Below are 22,946 nucleotides of genomic sequence, written 5' to 3' on the forward strand. Positions count from 1 at the left end.
GCCTTTAACAAAAGCAGGGCAAAAGAGGCAATTGGCGCCATCTAGTGATGAGCAATAAAGTCTCTGCAAGCTAGAAAATAGCAGTCCCCGTTAAATATTTTGTTTTATTAGGTACATGGTTTTGCCATTTTTAAGTACATCACTATTATTTTTCACAGTTAGATTTACCAGTTTTTTAGGTGTAAAAAGAAAACTACACTTGCAGAATTGTTACAATTACAAATCTTTGTGTGAAACAAAAGCAAGCTTGAAAGTAGTTGACCAATAGAGTGCAACTGAATGTCTATAGTTTTTACAGATTTGTTATAAAGCGTTTATAATGGTACACATAAAACCTTTGATGTTTTTAAATTTAGTTTGTAAAATCAATACCTGTAAATCTATGGATTATCTAAACTTTTAGGCAGGTTAGATTATATTGAATCGTTTTTTTTTTTCCATTAACTTTTGACCGATAGTCCACACAAAGGTAGCAATCTATACAATAAACTGGAATAGAAGAAATCATTTTAGCACTGAAAACTGACACTTCACCTTTAAATAACCTAAAAAAATACTGCACTGATAACTTGTGTAGTATAAAATGTTTTTAATTCTCAAATCAACAAACATCCACAATTAACATAAGTAAAAAAGGATTCCCCACAGATTCCCTGGAACAATAAAATAAAGTACACAAAAGGAGAAGAGGCTTTTTGGGCATGATCATATGAAAATAAAAATTGGGCGGTTCTCTCTTCCCGCTGTCACAGAAACAACACTGAGACAGAGAGGGAGATCTGGATAACAGCCACCACAACTTCTTCACACATCTAGCTCATCTGGACTGCTCAACTAGACAAAAAGAAAGAGAGAAACATTATGAAGCAAGCTGCAATTACACATCAACAAAAAAAAAAAAAAAAAATGAATAACCAAACCCGAGACTTCCTACACTAGGGATGAGTTTCAGTATCAGTGATACATTTTTTTTTTTACTTTTTGGCGCACTAAAGCTCAAGTCTCCTGAAGCACTTCACCAGCATTCAAGCAGCGTTTTAGATTTGTCTGGTTAAAACTCTCTGTTTCTCCAACATTTTTCAATGTTTCCATTACTATGCATAATTTGTATATAAAGTTCTGAGGGTTCTTTGGTTAAAAAAAAAAAATTACTGTATTTGAGGATGACTGGAATTCATTATTATATTATTATTATTATTATTATGTAGTACAACCTTAAATTTAAGATGGACACTGACAGTCCTGTGACAGCGATTTGTAGTCCCTTTTTTTAAATCAAGATTTTAACATGTAGCAGTTATTTCTACTCTCACATTGACTTTTACATTTGAGATTCATTTTTTTAGATGTAAGATTTTCACTGGAATTACAGTTAATATATTTATATATAAATATATAAAATTTGTCTTTTTTGTTTCCTTTTTATTTCTAATGAAGGCAAGTGAAGTTAATGAGGTATAAATCTAAACTGATCAAGGATTGCCATCTGCATCAGCAGATACTTGCTTATCTTCATCTTAAAAGAATCAATACAGAATTTAAAATGCAGATTTCGTGTGCTGTCAAATTTCTTACTGTAGGTGGAGATATCGATTTCCTCGGGCAACTCGGCGACGTTGACTTCAAAACGGTCCTGCACATCATTCAGGATCTTTGCATCCGTCTCATCTGATACAAAGGTGACGGCCAATCCTTTTGTGCCAAACCTACCAGCACGAGCAACCTGAAAGAAAGTAGGATAACTGAGTTTAACAATCTTAAATTGTGCATTTTTCCATTCCTAGCACTAGTTTGAATCTTAGGGTTGGGTAGTTACTACTACATCTCTCGTTTTGATAAATGCCACAGCACATCATGCATAAATACCCTGTGTAAGTACGTGTCTGAATCTTCAGGCATGTCATAATTGAAAACGATATTAACACGCTCGATATCCATCCCACGACCAAACAGATTAGTAGCCACCAGGATCCGCCGTTGAAAATCTTTAAACTGTTGGTACCGGGACAATCTGCGTGAAAGAGAAGGAGAAATGTCCTCAGCATTTGCATTTCTTACCAAACCGTTCCAAGATCATTGGATCAACAAATGTCTCACCTTTCTTCCTGAGCCATTCCCCTGTGGATCGCAATGGCTGGGAAATTCTGTTCAACCAGCAGCTGAGAGAGAGCCACGCATCGCGGAACGGACTTAACAAATATCACCACCTATAAATCATCCACACAAACCGCCGAGTTGACAAGTGGTCACATCCAAGGTCAATGACTGTGAAAATGTGATGACATGACAATTACCTGGTTGAACTCGAGAACGTCAAGCAGGTCAAACAGTTTGCGGTTCTTTTCGCTGTCCTTTAGTTTGACGTAGTATTGCTGAAGTCCATGCAGGGTAAGCTTAGTCTCGTCATCGACAAACACCTCCATCGGCTGAGAGAAAAGAAGAGGCTATGCGATTCAGAACACCATTCACAGCTTTTGAGCGAAGCGGATACATAAATAGACAAAAAGAAAGACGATGACTCACATCTTGCATGAATTTGCGACAGACCGGTCTGATCTCTTTGCTTAATGTGGCGCTGAACATCATGCACTGCTTCTCATGAGGGGTCAGTCTGAAGATATCCTGGACATCCCGTCTCATATCTAGTATGCAATCACACACAATTAGACCTCTGGGGAACGACAAAAAACATCCAGCTCCATACAGATCACAATGAAACTCACCCAGCTGCTCCAGCATCTTGTCACATTCATCCAACACAAAGTGTTTGACATTTTTGAGGTTCAAGGTCTTGTTGCGAATGAGGGCAAGGATCCTTCCTGGTGTTCCCACCACAATGTGAGGGCAGCTCTTCTTCAGCACTTCCTCATCCTTCTTTATGGACAAACCACCGAAGAAGACCGCACACTTAACGCTGGACATGTACTTGGAGAAGCGCTCGTACTCTTTACTGATCTGGAAGGCTAGTTCACGTGTGTGGCACATAACCAGCACAGAAACCTGTATAGAAGAAAATGTGTGTTGTCTTAACATCCATAACTTTAGCTAATACTAGTCTCGATCTAAAGTAACAGTCTGCAACAGGATATGAAACCAATGCAATCTGGGCTTTATAGTCCATTGCTGGTTATTTAGGTTCCTGCAAGTGTGTAGATTTAATGCAGAACTTAACCATTTTCTGAGATCTATGTCAAGAAATGTTTGACACAACATTAGAACAGCCCAAACAGTTTTAGGTTTTACTGCTCAAAAGTTTGGAATTAAGAGACTTTCAAAAACAAAAATATTATGCTCAGTAAGGCAACATTTAAAACAACTCTTTTGTAATTCAATATATTTTAAAATGTAACATATTCCTTTCATGGTTAAATCTGCAGCATCATTACTCCAGCCGAGAGTGTCACATAATCTTTCAGAAATCATTCTGATATGATCATTTTATGCTCAAGAAAAATGTATTATTATCAATGCTGAATGAGTTGTTGAAGCTTAAATATTTGTGGAAATGGTTATACACTTATCATTCAAGTGTTTGTGTTATATATATAAAAAAAACACTTATTCAGCAGAGCAAGAACACATTGAGTAGCATTCCTGAAAAAAAGATTTAGCAGCAAAAAAAAAAAAAAAAAAAACCTCATCATAATCAACACCGATAACCATTCATATTGATTGCCAATAATAATTGAGCACAAAATAAGCATAATGGGATGATTTCTGAAGGATCATGTAACACTGAAGACAGGAATAAATCATAAAATCTAACAAAGCTCCTGCCAACATTCCTTGACTAGTATATATGTTGACAAATAGGAATGTAAACTGTACCGATTTTGAGTTTGCCAAATCTAGTTCAATGAATACACACCTGGCCGTCCACTGGCTCGATCTGTTGGAGTGTGGCGAGCACAAACACGGCGGTTTTTCCCATTCCAGACTTTGCCTGGCACAGGATGTCCATACCCAGGATGGCTTGTGGAATGCACTCATGCTGGACTGAGGAAAGATGAAAAAAACTTAATACATTTAAATTTTGGACAATAAGTTCTGAGTATGGGGTACCATACAGTCGCATCTTGATAAATTAGAATGTTGAGGAAAAGTTCATTTCAGTAATTCAACTCAAATTGTGAAACTCTGTATTAACTTAATTCAATGCATACAAAATGAAGTAGTTCAAGTCGTTGCTTCTTTTAATTGTGATGATTTACCTCACACATAAAAAAAAAAAAAAAAACACCAATTCACTATGTCAACAAATTAGAATACTTCATAAGACCAATAAAAAAAATTTTTAGTGGATTGTTGGCCTTCTGGAAAGTATGTTAATTTACTGTACTAAAACTAGGGGCTCCTTTTGCTTTAATTGCTGCCTCAGTTCAGCGTGGCATGGGGGTGATCAGTTTATGGCATTGCTGAGTTGTTCTCGAGGCCCAGGTTTCTTTGACAGTGGCCTTCAGCTCATCTGCATTGTTTGGTCTCTTGATTCTCATTTTCCTCTTGACAGTACCTCATAGATTCTCTCTGGGGTTCAGGTCTGGTGAGTTTGCTGGCCGGTCAAACACATCAACACCATGGTCATTTAACCAACTTTTGGTACTTTTGGCTGTGGGCAGGTGAAAATTAAATCAGCATCTTCAAAAAGCAGGTCAGCAGAAGGAAGCATGAAATGCTCTTAAGTTTCCTGGTAAACGGATGCAGTGACTTTGGTTTTCAAAAAACACAATGGACCAACACATGACATTGCACCCCAAATCATCACAGACTGTGGAAACTTAACACTGGACTTCAAGCAACTTGGGCTATGAGCTTCTCCAGCCTTCCTCCAGACTCTAGGACCTTGGTTTCCAAAGGAAATACAAAACTTGCTCTGAAAAGAGCACTTTGGACCACTGGGCATCAGTCCAGTTCTTATTCTCCTTAGCCCAGGTAAGATGCCTCTGATGTTGTCTGTGGTTCAGGAGTGGCTTAACAAGAGGAATACAACAACTGTAGCCAAATTCCTTGACACGTCTTGTATGCCTTGACCCCAGCCTCAGTCCATTCCTTGTGAAGTTCACTCAAATTCTTGAAGCTATTTTGATTGACAATCCTCATGAGGCTGTAGTTTTCTTGGCTGGTTGTGAATCTTTTTCTTTCACACTTTTTCCTTCAACTCAACTTTCTGTTAACATGCTTGGATACAGCACTCTGTGAACAGTCAGCTTCTTTGGCAATGAATGTTTGTGGCTTGCCCTCCTTGTGAAGGGTGTCAATGATTGTCTTCTGGACAACTGTCAGATCAGCAGTCTTCTCTATGATTGTGTAGCCTAGAGAACCAAACTGAGAGACCATTTTGAAGGCTCAGGAAACCTTTGCAGGTGTTTGAGTCGATTAGTGGATTGGCGTGTCACCATATTCTAATTGGTTGAGATAGTGAATTGGTGGGTTTTTGTTAAATGTGAGCACAATTAAAAAAACAAAGACTTAAACTACTTCAGTCTGTGTGTACTGAATTTATTTAATACACAAGTTTTACAATTTGAGTTGATTTACTGAAATAAATGAACTTTTCCACTCCATTCTAATTTATTGAGATGCACCTGTACTTGGCTACACGTCACATTCGTTTTTGAATACGGTAGCTATTTATACTCACAAAGAGTGAGTATGAATACATACTCATATAATATATGTACTAAAACTAGATTAAACTTTTTACACACTCTAAAAAGCTTTAAAACATTTCACAGTAATCCTCACCCTCAGAAGGATGCTCAAAGCCACAGTCAACGATCGCACGGAGCAGCTCTGGTTTCAAGAGGAAATCGCGGAAGCCGGAGCTGTGAATGGAGACATAGGAGCCTTTCACCTCCTTCTTGCCGGCTGGGACTGCGCTGTCCACAATGGTTTGGGGCTCCTCGTCTTCCTCGTAGTCCAACAGCTCATTATCAACATCGTTTTCTGCCATGGTAACTTTTGGTGACACATGGGAACATAAAGATGTAAATGACTGAATTATGCCAAAATATACCAAATCAGTATATAAACATGATCTGCTACAATATCAGGGAATATTATTATTATTATTATGTGTGTATATATACATATGTGTGTGTGTGTGTGTGTGTGTGTGTGTATATATATATAGGGAGAGAGAGAGAGATTGACAGATAGATAAATAAAACAAAAGGTAAAAAATACTGCTCAGTGTTTTGCAACAGCCTAAACTAATGGGAAAGTATGGAGCATTATCCAAACTTCTCGAAATGATCCTTAATTCATCACTTGCATTGCTCTCTTTAAAGTATTATTTGTTAGTAAATCGTACCCACATGGAGAAAATTGTTAGAGGGCAAAACCCTTAAAATCCATTATACAAGTTGCTATACATGTTGAACCAGCTTTGATTCAGTCAATTGACTTCCAGTCAGCGTGCAGACAATAGAGCCGCCATTCGTTGTCCCATCTAAACCGATCTTCTGATCTAAATGAACGGTCCAAACCACACTTTTTTAAGTATCTAGAATAACTGTGACTATGCACTGTTGCAACACGTGTGGCGCTTCACATAAGATCCTGTTTGGGTGCAAATCAGGCTCGTTTTCGCATTTAGGCTTTGAGCCTTTCAGGCTGTACGTTAACGTTATGGCTAGAAAAACGTGTGTCTAACGTTACAGCTGTCCGTTTTAAATACTTAGATTTGTTATTAAAATTGCCTTTAATCCGAAAGTGAGTACAATTAACCACCATGCATGAAACAAATTACAGTTATTAAAGGTGTAAACAAAACAAATTACCTTTCGATGTTGGTAACTGAACTTCGGCACTGGCGATTCGTGTGGTTAGGCCTTAAGTTTACAAGTCTCCCAAGAAATAAAAATCGAGCTCTCCTATTGGTTGCATTCAACGTCAATAATGGGTGAGAACCAGCGCATGCTTGCGATTGGGTAACATGAAATCGCGTAGAAGTTGTGGGCGGGTTCAAACGGCAGTCTCAAGCCTATTACTCTAAAAACTGTCCACACGATGTCAGAATATAATAATAATAATTCCTTAAATTTTATAAAGCGCTTTTTCCAAGGACTCAAAGCGCTTTACATTGTCAGGGGGTATGTCCTCATCCACCACCAGTGTGCAGTATTTTAGGCTTACAATGAAAATGCATTTTTTGGTTTGTTTCTTTGTTTGTTTCCTTATATTCTTCCTCAACACAAAATGCATTAACTATTGAAAAGTAAATTATTAGTAAAACGAATAATAATAAAACTTTGTAATAGAGTTAGTGAATGTCAGTATGAACACAAAATACAGAGAAAACAAACGTAATAGAATATATATGTATTTATATAATTTTATATAGAAAATATGCTTTTTACAAAGTAATAATAAATTACCAAAATTAATTATCTGGTGGTGCTCAATCTACATTGTACAAATTCGTTTACAGTTTTCTTCTTTCTTTCTTTTTCAAATCTGTGAAGCTAATTTTAATGATAAATGCAAAAAGCGGATTTCAGACCATTATACACCATTATAGGTAGAATATAACTTTGTAAACTAGATCAATAACTTCCGAAGCAAAAGAGAGCAGGTCATTAATTAATAATCTTAAAATATAAAATGCACGAAGTAAACTGTCATGAAGCAAAAAAAAAGGCTTGTAGATTGTTGTTTTTTGGCTGCTCTGTATATTATTTACAATACATTATAGTTGTTATCATGAATTAAAGAATGACGTCAGAGGATAAACAAGTTAAAATAATCTTAACACTTAACCACAATCAACACCGCAAAATCACCTGCCCGCTGCCCTCTGTGGCTGGGGTTATCAAAAAAAATTACGTATTGGTAGAACGAGTTGTCAATCATGTCTAGTCCTCAAGTTGATTGGTTTGACTTTTGTCAATCACGAGATCCGCTGACGTAAGACCATTGCATTATTGTTTATTCTGAACGAGATCGTCAAACTACTGGAAAATAGATGCCAGCTACTCAGTGGTTTTCATCGTGTATTTATTGTGATATCATGATTTACTATTATTTCTATCAGCATTTTTTTTATAGATCACGATTAAGATAGTAGGCGGGACTTGGGCGGGGTTTTGTCTTGTTCTGTTCTCTCCTTGAGGAAGCTCGCCCTGACGACTCATATTTTCCTCTAAATGAGCATCCACATCCAATATGTTCAATATGGTACCGTATTCATTTCCCGACTTACCTTAGCGGTCCAACGGCTTCGTACAAAAAAGGATTGCTGATATCTGCCGGTTTTGTGCGAAATGTCAAGATCGCAGGAGCAGCTTGAGTAATGAGAGCGAAATTCAGGTGGGCATTGCTCTATGCATTTTCCTTTACACTAATGTGTGGTCGCTGCTCGGTTATGTGTGCACTAATCCATTTTAGTACAACATTAATTTTAAACCGTTAATCGGGATGAGATGACAGATAGGTAGTCTAGGACAAAGCGGGGAAATTCCAGCGCATCACACTCATGCTCCCATTTCTCTGGACCAGCGCTGATTTGCCCGCTTGCCCATCTGCGAGTTGCCATGGGGGGGAATCTCCATCCACAGCACCATTATTATTTTGCAGAGAAATAGATGTTATTATGACCCGATTTAAAGCACCAAAATACACAGTGCGTTTAAAAACCACTGTGCTTTGAATTCAACGCAGCCTTCCTCCATTTCAAAGGCTAATGCATTTAATGTCACAACGCTGCACAATCATTAAATTCCCCTCCGGAAATGTAATATGTTACTAATAATGGATTCGTTACACCTATAGTGAGAACTAGCATCCTCCTGGTGGTGCATTTGCATTAGGAGTCCAGAGACTACAGGCTTTATTATAGTAGCCTATAGAGTCTGCATCATGCAGGATTAAACAACGGCTGTTGCTTATTTTGGCCTTTTTGGTCTTCTAGCATCCTGAAAGGCCTGTTATGGTTTCGTATTATTTTCTATAACGCGATATTAAAGCTTGAACATGCATCAGACTGTCATGGCTGTTATGCACATTTCCTTCTTGTCATGTTTCACACTGCGTTTTGTTATCATTTTGGACCAATCAAAGGTAAATATGGCTGTAATGGTCTTTCATTTAGTTTTGTCGTGAAACACAGTTAAAGAGATTAATTATGTGGTTCTTGCCTGCGATTACTAATGATTAAGGGCAGTCTGATTGCATGTTTTGGTAGGGAGGAGAGTTTGTTTGACTCTGTATTTAATAAATAGACTGTGGTTGTGCTGCCAGCTAAAGCAAAAAATAAAAAAAGTTGTGTGGGATCTTACACTGATGTTAAATTTATTTATTTTTGCTCATTTTTTTTTTACTTTTGCCTAAAAGAAATGGACATGGTGATGATTCTTTAAAAATTATGTCATTGCAATTGAAGATTTGGTTGGTGTTAAATTGTACCTTTATTGCTTAAAGGGATCGTGTACCCCCAAATTATGCACTTTCATGGTCCAAGCCTGTATGACTTTCTGTCTTCTGTGGAACATAAAATAATATGTATTAAAGAATACTGGTAACAAAACAGCTTCCGGTCCTATTAGCTTCAGTTATATAGACAAAAAATATAATGGATGTCAAAGGAAACCCAAAACCATTTGATTTCCAACATTCTTCAAAATATCATCTTTTATGTTGTACAGAAAAAAGAAAGTGATATAGGTTTGAAACCACAGGAGGGTGAGTTACTGATGACAGCATTTTTATTTTTGGATAGACTTTCCCTTATAACACTTTCATGTGTCCCCTGTTATTGGAATGGGATGTCATACTCACTAAATCAGTGTGAGCAAAATTTCTTAACAACTGTAACATCAGCCAGGCCTGATGAGGTAATAGTGACCTCATCATGAGTGGGCCTGATATAAGGTACCAATGTTTTTTATATCATCACTTGCAATTATGAGTTACACAAGTCATGTAAACAACAGCCCATATATTTTCATTTCAAAACTTTAAAATTTGAGAAAAAAAAAAGGTTGATGTTTTTGCTTCACTGGATAATACTGTCAGTAATTTAACATTTCTATCCTAAAACAGCTGGCAGGTTAAATGTCTAAATACTTACATCTTACCTCACATTCATTTTTAGAACGGAAGCTTTACGTTAGGGGTGTAACGGTTCACAAAATTCACGGTTCGGTTCGATACGATACACTGATGTGACGCTTCGGTTCGGTTCGATACGTTTTAGATACAGCAAAATGTAAAAACATCTCAACTTTTCAGAATGCCGCAAGCGCACCGCGGGTCATGTGACAAGAACCAACCAATCAGCTTCATCCTTTCCCGTAACAACGTTGAGAGCTCAGCCAAGATGAAGGAACAGCTGATCATAGTTGTATATGGATTGCAATTTTGAAATAAATTCAGTAGCAGAGCTACTGCAAGCGATTTTTAGAGCTGCAAATCCATTTATCCTTCGCTGAAATTTCCGCGTCTCATGGAGAGAGCACGTCATTGTTGCTTAGCAAAGACAGACGCCTCATGAGCGCTTCTGCCCAAGCGCTTTGGAAAGGAGGAGAAAGACGCGCTTAGCGTTTTCCATGCGTTTTTAGGCACGATATGTGAACGGCCCCTAAGGCGCTCGCTCACTCAGCACGCGCTGAAGGCTCGTTGCAAAATGTCTAATGCATTTAACAGACCAGAAATATAAGATCCTAAAATAACCAACAGGTCTGGTGTTTGGGTTGGATTCCCTGTAAGCTATAGTGTCTAAATGCTGCAGGGATAGTTTGCTGCGTGCATGTTTCTCCTTTTTTTCGTCTTTTCCCAGATAGTACTGACGCATATATCCCAGATATTCCCGCTGTTTTTTTTTTGGTTTTTTTTTGTAATCCCGCTGGTGTACCCTGTCATGTTGCAGATGCGACATACCGTTGTTTTTTTATCCACCACTCTCTTGCCATCACCATTATAGCTTAAAGGGAATCCAAAGTGCACCCAAACACCAGACCTGTTGGTTATTGGGGGATCTTCTCATTTCTAGTCTGTTAAACGCATTGGCTATTTTGCAACGAGCCTTCAGCGCGTACTGAGTGAGCGAGCGCCTGCTGAGTAGCCTAACATAAACATATAAGATGGTGTTTTTTTCTTCTTCGGGAGTGTCAGGGGCGTTGCCTGTTACGTTGTTTGGGTTATTGGGCTACCTTGTTGAACGCATATCATTATATTTCTTTCTCTCTCTCTTTTTTTTTTTTTCAAATATAATTAATTACTCCAACGAACCGTTCGGTATACATAATGCGTACCGCGTACCGAACCGAAAGCGTCGTACCGAACGGTTCAATACGAATACGCGTATCGTTACACCCCTACTTTACGTTGGGATTCATGCTTGGCTTCTGCCTTCTTTGATTTGATTGGCCATCTCAAGCTGCCTACACTCTTCTGTTTATATGTGTATTAAGCTTTGATTTGAAAGAAAACAGCCCATCCTTGTGGGGCAGCTGACACGGAAGAGCATACACAGCTTAAGGTGATATGGAGAGGCACAGAGGAGACTGTTGACAAAGGAATTGTTGAATAAAGTCGTTATTTTAGTTTTATTCACGTACAAAAAGTATTCTTGTTGCTTCATAACATTACGGTTGAACCACTGATGGCAGATGGACTATTGACAATCCTTTTCATACTTTTCTGGACTTTGACAGCGTAACTTACTTGGCAGTCTATGGGACAGTCTTAAACCTCACTGTTTTCATCCAGAATATCTTAAATTGTGTTCCCGAAGACGAACTAAACTTTTACGGGTTTGGAACAACATGGGGTAAGTGATTAATTACGAAATTAGCATTTTGGGGTGGAGTATCCTTTTAAGCCTTATGTTGGAATTCATGCTTGGCTTCTGTAAACAGTCAAACCCACCTTCTTTGTTTTTATTGGCCATCTCAAGCATTTTGACATTGATGATAACAGTTAAGAGTATCTGTGGGGACAATCTGCCATATCTAATTATGTCTATGGTAGTTGCAGCCCTGTTCTTCATACACAATATGTGCTCATCCAGATGACAGGTTGTATTAGGGTTGTGCAAAAAATCTAATGCAATGTTCATGCGCATCTCATCAGTAAAGGCGCTCCTGTAATCAGTAGTATATCTCCAGTACGTGTGTTCAGATCAGGGTTGCCAGGTTTTTAAAACAAAGCCTGCCCAGTTGCTTCTCAAAACTAGTCCAAAACTAGCCCAATCGCGTTTCCAGAGGGTTCCCTAATAAAAATTTAGTCCCGGAGTTAAAATATAAGTTTTTTGGGGTTGCCTTGGTAAAATTTGCATTTAAGGGGCTAAATATCACGTTATTGGGAATGGGATATGGGTTTCTTCGACCCGCAGACATGAAAAACAACCGCAGACTTGGAAACACTGGTTGGCATTTACTATACAGAGCCATAGTTCACCGACAAGCTACACACAATCGCTTTCAAAATCGGCAAAGAATCGCCTGTGACTTTAAAATCAATTTTGTGTAGATTGTCAGTGAACTACAGCTCTGTATAGTAAATGCCAACCAGTGTTGCCAAGTCTGCAGTTGTTTTTCGTGTCCACAGGTTAAAGCGACCCCAATCCCAATAATGTGATATTTAGCCCCTAAAATGCGAATTTTACCAAGGGAACCCCGGCAAAGAAAATGTGTATTTTTTTTTGCCCGGAACGAAATGCGATTGGAATAGTTTTGAGAAGCAATTGCAGAAGCTGAAGCAAAACCTGGCAATCCTGATCTGAACGCACGTGCTGTAGATATACTACTAATTACAGGAGTGCCTTTTTTTTTTTTTTTACTTTATTTATTTGAACAGGGACAGTGTACAACATACATTAACCTTAAAAAGGAGAGATGCATTATACCAGGTTGTAGCATTTATGCTAATTCCCACCTGTAGTCCCTGGGCAGGCTAATGACAAATAGAATACACATGTTAATAATACATTTACCCCTAAAAAGCATTTAAATTACCACACCATTCATTCCTCAAACATTCATTTACAAGAAGCCACTTTTTGGCCAGATGTGAAAAAGCGTTAAAATGTGTTTACTGACTAGATGCACATGAAAATCATCTTCGATTTTTTTTTTTTTTGCACAGCCCTAGGTTGTATTAACTCAGAGTTGAAAAAAGAGTTGAAAGAGTTGCCTGAGTTTTCAGCTAAACAATTAATATACTGTTTAAGAGTCAGCTATTGTGGAGATGTACAGTCAAGAAAAAACAAGAGATTGTCTGGGAATGCATATGATCTCTCCAGATATAAGCATTGGCTGGTTAGCAGGGTTCCGTTAGCCCATGTTGGTAGTTGTCTTTACTGCACCATTCTGTGGCAAAAGAAAATTACTTTTCTCTTTTGATGGCCATTTAAAATATGTATATTCTAAGGAAATAGATAGTAATATATACATTATAAGAATTTTTATATTTTGGGATTTTACCCTTTCTGTTGATGTCTTGTGGCTCCAGAAAGATTATTCCAATGATATTTACAGCTTGGGTGATTGCTGCACAATTTCCCAGAATTTGGTGGCCATAAGCAAAGATGGCTGAATTACAGTTGCAGTTCTGCGCCACTTAGGAAATGTGCAAACATTCACAGATTTCTCCACGTAACTTAAAACTATTTGGATCAGTCACTTTGCAGTTACCATATGTAAATAAATAGTGGACTTTTTTTTCTTTTTTCTAACGGCTGCACTATAGCTTTTATTTACGTCCAAATAAGCATGATTTATGGCTGTGGTAGATGGGTCATGTGAACTGTGAATGTTAAACTGATAGGGTTGCTGTTGTGTTTTCATCAGGACAAACAAGCCCTTATGTAGTTCACATTCCCAGGAGAGCCAGAGAGAAAGACACTATCTGCCCTCTGCAACCTCTTGCTGTATCTCTATTTTCCTTTCTGTATCTGTGTTTAAGTGTTTTGGCATTGTCACACTTTCTCTTGGTTTATAGCTGCTGGCTGACTCAATGTCATAATTTCAAACAGCACACAAATGTGAAGTCTGGGCTAAGCCTGCATGTGTTTTGAACATTTTGTGTGTCCGACAGAGAGATGATGACTTTGCTTCAGAGCAGCTGTGGCTCCTCGGCTGTGATGATCATAACCGGCCTGTACGTACATTTTCCATCTCTGCTCAGCTGCTGCTGTTTTTTTTTCGGTTTTACTTAGTCATACTAATTTAAATTCACTGCAGCTGTTTTTAGTTTACAGAAGATGTCTTATTCTGCCCTCTAAATTGTTTATTATCTTCATGAAATTTACTGTGTTATAGCCTAATGTCGTTTTTTTCTGTTATTAACGGTGTTGTCTTCATCGTTGTGGTAGATTTTATTTAGCATGTTTTATCCCCCTAAACCAGATCGACACAAACCCTGCCCCGCTGCAGTTTTAAATCTTCGAGGGCATTTCAGTCACTGTGCTAATTGCCTACAGTACATTACGCTGAAACAAATACAAACCCTTAACCCTAACCTTAAAGGGAAAGTTCACCCCAAAAAAAAAAATTCTGTCATGATTTACTCATACTCCACTAGACTGTAGCCATTGACTTTCATAGTATGGAAAAAAATACTATGGAAGTTGATGGCTACAGTTGACTTTGTGATCATTCTTCAGCATATTTTCTTTTGTGCTCAACGGAAGAAAGATTTTCGTATAGATTTGGAATAACCTAGTATGGCATTGGTTACACATACTGATAGATAGCATTACTGTATGAAGTTATTTTGGATTCAAAACAACTGAGCACCTGTGGCAGTGCGATTTGTAGTTGTAAAGAAAAGCCACACATGTGTATCAGTAAATTTGAAGTCACAGAGAGAAATGTTTTAAGAGTTGCAAACCTGTAGACTTTTTTTCTCTCCCACAAACACAACACAACAGTTACACCTTCTCAAATTCCTCATTGCAGGTGCACAAATACTATTCTACAAATCACACATTTAGAAACTCGTACGCTCACATTTATGTAACAATTGCTGCAGTGAATGTGGTGCAAAACGCATTTACACACCCGCATCAAGAAATGTGAAGTCGTGGACAAATGTTGAACATCCGCAAATCAATACGTGAATTCATCAAATGAGAATTGCACACTTGTAGAATATTTTCTCAGAAATGTCTTGTATATTTTTCTAACACAAACACAAAGTACATAACTACAGCTGCTTGAATCTGCAGCGATGAACCTCAAACACTGTTTTTCACTTTCAAGTGACAAGTTTCGCGCTCTCCCTTTTGCACCGAGATATTTGGTTCAAAAGTGATTTGTGCATCTGTAGAGGTAGTGGGCAGGACTTTTTAGAGATTAAAGAATTTCAGCCAATCAGAAGAGCTACTAAGTCTCGCCAGTTTTAATATCATTTAAAATCAGATTTATTCTTTTGATGAAAGCTGAATTTTCAGCATCATTACTCCAGTCTTCAGTGTCACATGATCCTTCAGAAATGATTCTAATAGTTGATTTGCTGCTCGAGAAACATTTCTTATGTTGTGCTGCAGGGTTGAAAATTAACGAGGGCTTGTGGCAAAAAATGCCACCAAAATGAACAAAAATGCCCTACAAATTCAAGATAAAGGGGCAAAAAATGCCCTTGGACAATTAAACAATTGATTATGGCTATTGCGGTTAAAAAGAAATGTGTGTCTTTTAATGTCTATTAATGGAATTACATTTTGATTCGCTTACACTGCATTAGATTGTTTTTCATGTATTGTTTTTTTAACATTGAGCCTTATAACCAATCACACGCATTTCCGTTGAGCTTAGGAATGCAATGGCCAATCAGATACGCTTAGATTAGTCAGCGCTGAAAGTGTGCACACTCATTGATTGAGATACGGTGTAAATAAAATATGATTTACTTATCTTCAGTGATTATAACAATAGTTTTTGTATAACATGTGCTAGACTAGATAAACGTCATGGACTGACACGTTTGTCTGTGAAACCAGAGCCATGACATAAAATGAGTTGCCTGCCAAAACGCAGACAAAAAAACACAAAAAAGTATTTATTTATTCAATTAATCAACACTTAATAAATATTATTTTGTATCAAGAGAAATAATAAAAAAATGATGATTTTTGTCATATTATTGCTGCCATATTAGCTGCTGTTTTTTTATAAAATAATGTAAATGTTCATGGCAAAAAGTAAATTTTGCACATGGTGTGAAAGGTTGTCAGTGAAGAATGTAGGGTGCTTGAACAGAGAACGAGAGAGAGGTTTGGAGGTTTGGAGGTTTGGAGGTTTGGGTTTGAATGCGTGTGGGGGAAGGGGAGTGTGATTGACATTGTGCTAAGAGCTACAATAACCACACTTTTGCTGCTCATCAGGAGAAGAAAGAGACAGATGCAGCAAACACACTGCTGTTATTGTATTCAGTTACTACACACACAGACATACAGTTTTTCTGTGCCATTACCAAGATGATGGCCTTTGCATCTCTCATATTATTTCTATTTCTAGTGTCCAGATGTTGTCATACATCGATTAACCGGTGGGAAAAATACCTCACTGTCACAATTCTACCAAGGGCTAAATTTGAGTAGATCAAAAATCTTATCGTGACCGTGAATTAGCCATATTTTAATGCTGTTTTGAAAAACCTTGAAATCTGAGGTTCTCAAAGTATGGGAGATTGTTGTGGCTTGCTGTAGATCTGTGTTGTGGTTGTGCTACACAGACATTGTGTTTTTCTCTTTGGTGAAGAGTAAAAAAAAGTACACTTCAGATTTGAAATAAAAAGAGGAACAAATACTAAATAAAATAAAAATAAAAATAAATAAAATCATAATTATGGCAATAAACTATTCTGATATTGTTGAAGATCAGGTCATATGGTATTTTAAAGTGTCCTAATATTGTGTTGGAGTCCCCTACAACAGGTATAAATGTGTCTCATGACAGAAAACATTGTAATTTTCTCAGAATATACATTTTATATTAGCGTAATTTGCCAATGATTTCAAAATGATTCGTTCCAAGCAAGTTCGGAGCAAACACCTCCCCTCCTCAAGCCCACTCTGCTCTGATTGGTCAGCTGGCCAAGCCTGTTGTGATTGGTACAGAGAGGGGTTCTTGAGCCAGTTAGCCAGTGTATTGTTTACATAAAACAATTATATAATGCTCCCATCTGTTCTTATAATAATGACATAAAATACAAAAACACTTATGTTTTTCGTGCCCACAGCAAATGTTTAGCTGCTACACTGAACACTTAAAACAATAAATGGTGGGTATGTTGACCGAGTGCTAACGTGACTGACTGATGAAACAATACAGTTTGTAAAACAAATATGCCTACTGTAATGTTTGAAGAACAACAGACAAAAGTTGCTCTGTCTTAACTTTTAATCAGAACAGCTGTATTACAGGTGCACCAGCCTAACTAACAGACTAACCCAACTATAACAGCCTAACTCACTCCCACATTAACCCTATAACTGCCGGTGCAGCTAAATAAACCACAATTCAACAATGATTATAAAGTTTTTGTGCTACATTCTTTATTATTAAAAGTAATTTGAACATCATCAGTCTACAATAAATTACACATTCTTAGGAAATAGTGGGTTCACAGCGAATTAGTAATACGCTTCACCTGGAAACCTAAAGCTGCACTACAATACATAATATATTAGCACAAAAAATATTGATATTTTGATCACTAAATCGAAAATGTACACATAACCTATCAATCGTATTCATAGGTTGTGGATCGGAGAGCTTGTTAGTCCAAATGAAGAAGATTAGAAGCCAATGAAGTTAAAAGCCAAGATTGGACAAGCAGTCCTTGATATAATGATAATGATGCACAAAACAAAAAGTTTGAATTGTATTTCTGTGGTATCCTTGAAACACAGTGTCTTCTCAACATTATGGAAACACACTAACTAGCAGAAGTGTTTGTGGGCAGGTCAGACTCTGTTCGTATTTCTTGGGCAGGTGGGGATTATGCAAATATGTTACCAAGTGTCATATACCGGTAACAGGCAAAAGATTTGAAAATATGACGCCTCATTAAGGCGATTCAGAATTGTCTCTCTCTTTTGAGAAACAATATCTTTATTTATCATGCGCTTTCTTGATTAAAAGGTCATTTTCAGAGTATTTTTGGTCTGTCTCTCAATTCCCGCTGCCTATGCCTAACACAGAGATTACTGCCAGGTTTAGGACATTGCTTTTGTGTTTGGTTGTGACTGCACTGGAGATGAGAGAGAGAGTGTGTGTGTGTGTGTTTTCTTGGTCAGGGGGATTGGATTCATGCACTTGTTAATGGTTCTTTTGATTGGTCTTCTCCTCTGATATGAATGCTGCCATTGTTTGCAGTGTGTGTGTTTACTTTGTTTAAAGCGGTCATATGATGTTACTAAAAATAACATTATTTTGTGTATTTGGTGTAAGCCAATATGTTTATGCAGTTTAAGTTAAAAAAACACATTATTTTCCCCATTATGTACATTATGGTTGCTCCTTTATGCCCCACCTTTCTGAAATGCGTTGATTTTTGCAAAGCTCATCATTCTGATAAGCGAGATGTGCTCTGATTGTGTCCTGGTGCGATGCCGTGTGTCCTAGCGTGACGAGACAAAACCCGTAAAATCCTTTACAAACGAGGCATTTGTTGCATCCATTTGGGACATAATTACTGATTATAATGACTTATACTGTCTTTTTATGCGTTTTGTTGCATATTGTGCTGAAAATACATCAAATCATGTCTGCATTTGTGATCCAAGAAACAACAAACAGCAACCACTACTCTACACTGCTTAAAACTTGCGTTTGAATCATCAGTGGCAAATACTTTACATATGAAAACATACTTACAGACTGTGAGTCAGAAGCTCCAGACTGTCCTTGCAAATTTGGAATTGCCCCCACTTATATAGAAACAGACACTGGCATTGTAGTCTACTCTCACAGGAAACAGTCCTCATCCTCTGTGAAATGCATTGCACACATCTGAAAATTTGGGTTAAATTGTTCTGGAACAGTGTTGTAAATACAACTTAACCACTGATTCTTAGTTGTGTCCTCTTTTGGAAGACCAAACAATAAGTCACATTTATTTAGAATCAAGAACCAAGAGAAAACATTACCATCTCCAGCCATGAGAGGGCGCTCTCTGTTTTCAGTGTAGGCTATAGGAGCACTCAGCAGCATAGAGCGCCCTCTCGCGGCTGTAGACGGTAATGTTTTCTCTTGGTTCATTTCTCTTAATTCATGTCAAATTAATTTTGATAAATAAGTCGCACCTGACTATAAGTCGCAGGACCAGCCAAACTATAAAAAAAGTGTGACTTAAAGTCCGGAAAATACGGTACTTATATATTTAACTTCTTATAATATATATATAATCCATAAATATATTTGCAGTCCTTCCTGTTGCATTTTATCATGCATGGTGAATTATTTTAAAGAAATAAACTTTATTATTATTATTTATTTTATATATATAGAAAGACATTAATACTGTAATACTAAGAACACACTAAATTGTTTAAATTGACAGTAAAAAAATTTATTAAAACTGTTCTCTTCTGAAATCCTGAAAAAAGTTTATCACTATTTTCACAAGAACTATAAGCAGCACAACTATTTTCAACATTAATAATAAGAAATGTTTCTTTAACACTTGTTAAAAGGTTAACAAGATCTACAATAGCTGCTTTTCCTCTGTCAGGCCACTGCGAGCCAGTACTGTAAACGGGCCGGGCTGGGCTAATAGCCTTGAACCTGAAGCACCAAGGCCAAAATCATGCTGCGTTTCAACTGTTGGGCCTGTAGCCACACAACGTCACACAACCCCATCATATCACCAACAAAGACAAGATTTATCAGAAAACTAATAAAAAACTAGCACTGGAACTAGCGCAATCACAAAACGAACACGATAATACGGCCATTTGTTTGCATTCATTGTAAAATATTTACCATATTTTTCATACTATAAGTCGACCTAAGTATAAGTCGCATCAGTCCTAAACTACTTCATAACAAGGAAGAAAACATATATAAGTCGCACTGGACTATAAGTCGCATTTATTTAAAACCAAGAACCAAGAGAAAACATTACCGTCTACAACCGCAAGAGGGCGCTCTATGTTTTCAGTGTAGGCTACAGGAGCACTCAGCAGCATAGAGCGCCCTCTCGCGGCTGTAGACGGTAATGTTTTCTCTTGGTTCATTTCTCTTAATTCATGTTAAATTAATTTTGATAAATAAGTCGCACCTGACTATAAGTCGCAGGACCAGCCAAACTATAAAAAAAGTGTGACTTATAGCCCGAAAAATACGGTAAATCCAAAAGCATTGATGTGTTACAATAACAGGTGATGCATTGATCATAATTAATTAATTTTTCAGGATTGAAAATTAGTCACACAGAAATGAAATGGTTGAACTTAGCCTGCTTTTCAGTCGAATCTGTTTATTTGTAGTCACAGCAGCCTATATAAATTATATACAGTATAGAAAGAATGATCATTTCTATGTTTTTATAAAAGCTCCCAAACAAAAAACATTATTTTTCTATGACATGCGCGGAGCTAAATTTTAAGATGAGACTTAAATAAAATATATTACTAAATAAATAAATGATTGTTATAGAGAATAAGAAGCTGACATCTGATTTCTTCAAGCGGTCACATGTACCATGTTTACTATGGTAAGCTTAAAGGGGGGGTGAAATGCTATTTCAAGCATACTGAGTTTTTTACACTGTTAAAGAGTTGGATTCCCATGCTAAACATGGACAAAGTTTCAAAAATTAAGTTGTACGCTTCCGGTTTGTCACAAGTTTCGGAAAGTTTTTTTCGAGTATGGCTCTGTGTGACGTTAGATGGAGCGGAATTTCCTTATATGGGTCCTAGGTCACGTCTGCCGGAAGAGCGTGCGCTCCCGTATAGCAGAGCACTGAGAGCAGAGGCATTCAGTGATCAGAGCGAGAGCGTCGCGAAATGTCACAAAAGGAGTGTGTTTTTGGTTGCCAGGGCAAGACAACCCTGCACAGATTACCAAAGAAAAAACAGCATTAAGGGACCAGTGGATGGAGTTTATTTTTGCAGAGCATCAACGGAGTTGTGCAAGTGTTTGCATTTCGAAGATGCTTGTTTTACAAACAAGGCCCAGTTTGACGACGGATTTGCACATCGTTTATTTCTTAAGGATGATGCAATCCCAACGAAAAAGGGTCACGATCGTGTGTTGGAACCGCAGGTGGTGAGTAAAACTGCTTAAAATATCTCTGCCTTCTTGTTAGTGCGTCCCCTCCCATGCCGGAGACCCGGGTTCGAGCCTCGTTCAGTTTCAGCCTCGGGATCTGATTGTGGATCATAAATAAACGGCTGAATCTGACTGTTAGCCATGGTTTGTTTTTGATGATGGTTTTTTCCTCAAGGTAATGTCACAGCTTCCAAACGCTCTCAACGCAAAAGCCTATTCGCGCTCGTGATTCTTTAGCTCCGCCCACACATCACGCCTCCAGCCGGTCGTGTTTTTCCGGGAAAAATCGGTACAGACTATCTTTCTCTTATGAATATAATAAAACTAAAGACTTTTTAGAGTTATGAAGGATGCAGTACTACTCTATATGTCCTCAAGATTAACAGGATATTGAGTGAAAACGAGCATTTCACCCCGCCCCTTTAATGACTTTCTGAAATGATCCATGGTGCCGACACTCTCCAGACGCTGAGTAATTTCATAACCACTCCTCTAGCCCCAGCTGGCCCGCTTTGGCAAAAGGGTTTTGTCGTGCTAATAAGAACTGTCTGTCAAAAGATCAGTATTTTTTCAGTATGTTCACATTTTCTGCTATTTCAGTGCTTTCTGTATAACTGTCACAGTATTATTAAAATGTTTTCCCCATCAGTCTATTATATTTTGTTATGGTTTCAGATGAGCCCGTCCCTAAATGGCACGTAAAAACAAAATGAGCTGTGGTTTCTTCCTTTCTAGTTGACGGTTCTTGGCCAGAGTAAATTCAGTGTAGACCAGACCTGTTACTGTTAATCAGATCAGATGTCTGACTATGTGAAACAGGGTATATTTCTATTCCAAGGCCAAACAGTGCTAACCAAGCTCTGAATTCTAATGTTCTTATGAGGAAATACTGTCTTTAGAAATTTTGTAATAAATGAACACGAGTGCTTGTGTATTTCTGTCATCTGTCTATTACTCTATACTCTAAATATAATGCAGCATGCCCTCTCTCTCTCTTTAATGGCGTTGGTTGTGGCTTAGCTGCTCCATTTGTGTCTGTGGTTTGTTGTAGGATGCACAGATAGCTTGCTGCAACACTGTACAAAATACTTACCCAGGTCACATATGGAGGACAGTCATTTTTCTTCTTGGTTGTATTCAAACATCGTCACAGGCTTGATTTGCATGTCATCTCCCGTTTATGAGAGTATAAGGTGGCATAGATGTGAGACTGGAATACGCTACACAACTTTTGCCCAGATTTGCAGTCTGAATGTGTCACTGTAGTGGCCAAAATCAGACCCAGTCTTCAGATTTTAGGCAATTGGAATTTACAGATTTTCCAGTGTATGACGATCGCAGACTCAGTTTTTGTTTTGTTTTTTGTTTTTAAGATTCAGACTATTATTCCATCCAGTCAGAGGAACTCAGACATGTTTGCCAATAAATAATAACCGTAACTTTTGTTACGGTTATTAACCGTAACTGCCAACGTTTTATTAATGTTTTCTTAAAAATACAACATAAATTCAGCCCAACGTCGAAAAGTGCCGGAAGATAATTGGAAATGGACTTGTATTATTTAATCTTATTCATTATTTAAGGTGTGTGTTCATTTTACTTACACAAGTAACTCTTGTCATTTACAAGTGTTGTTTCATGTTTAAAACACTGCAGTAAGTATAATTTTATCGTTCAACATTTTCTGTGGTTGTTTATTTCTTGCTAAGAGATGATTGGTTTATGTTT

At 37.6% G+C, this 22,946-nt stretch overlaps 2 protein-coding genes across 4 annotated transcripts in view; one reads left to right on the forward strand and one right to left on the reverse strand.

The window, feature by feature from the left end:
- Window positions 1-569: 569 nt before the first annotated feature.
- Window positions 570-6,888, reverse strand: ddx39aa (DEAD (Asp-Glu-Ala-Asp) box polypeptide 39Aa). Its single transcript, XM_026273498.1, has 10 exons — window positions 6,780-6,888; window positions 5,743-5,955; window positions 3,869-3,996; window positions 2,724-3,000; window positions 2,524-2,642; window positions 2,295-2,426; window positions 2,098-2,207; window positions 1,867-2,011; window positions 1,576-1,723; window positions 570-834 (listed from the first exon to the last, which is right to left on the reverse strand). Exons 2-10 carry the CDS (start codon window positions 5,948-5,950, stop codon window positions 818-820), a joined length of 1,284 nt encoding a protein of 427 aa, XP_026129283.1. The 5' UTR covers window positions 5,951-5,955; window positions 6,780-6,888; the 3' UTR covers window positions 570-817.
- A 1,058-nt stretch (window positions 6,889-7,946) lies between these two features.
- evi5l (ecotropic viral integration site 5 like) overlaps window positions 7,947-22,946 on the forward strand; it is a 42,874-nt gene continuing 27,874 nt past the window's right edge. The window contains exons 1-2 of one of the 3 annotated variants that reach the window (XM_026273024.1): window positions 7,947-8,307; window positions 14,035-14,097. The gene's annotated coding sequence lies outside the window, so the exon portion shown is untranslated. The remainder of the gene's footprint in view (window positions 8,308-14,034; window positions 14,098-22,946) is intronic. The other 2 variants (XM_026273030.1, XM_026273034.1) reach the window with 2 other exon arrangements.

This window comes from Carassius auratus, chromosome 1 (genome assembly GCF_003368295.1).
Source record: "Carassius auratus strain Wakin chromosome 1, ASM336829v1, whole genome shotgun sequence".
Lineage (NCBI taxonomy): Eukaryota > Metazoa > Chordata > Actinopteri > Cypriniformes > Cyprinidae > Carassius > Carassius auratus.

Bases quoted from the DNA above. Each gene is read 5' to 3' on its own strand.
- ddx39aa (XM_026273498.1), bottom strand. From the start codon at position 5,950: ATGGCAGAAAACGATGTTGATAATGAGCTGTTGGACTACGAGGAAGAC. The intron at 2,643-2,723 runs GTGAGTTTCATT...ATTGCATACTAG, and splicing joins CAAGATGCTGGAGCAGCTGG to ATATGAGACGGGATGTCCAG. The intron at 2,012-2,097 runs GTGAGACATTTG...TCTTTCACGCAG, and splicing joins GGAATGGCTCAGGAAGAAAG to ATTGTCCCGGTACCAACAGT.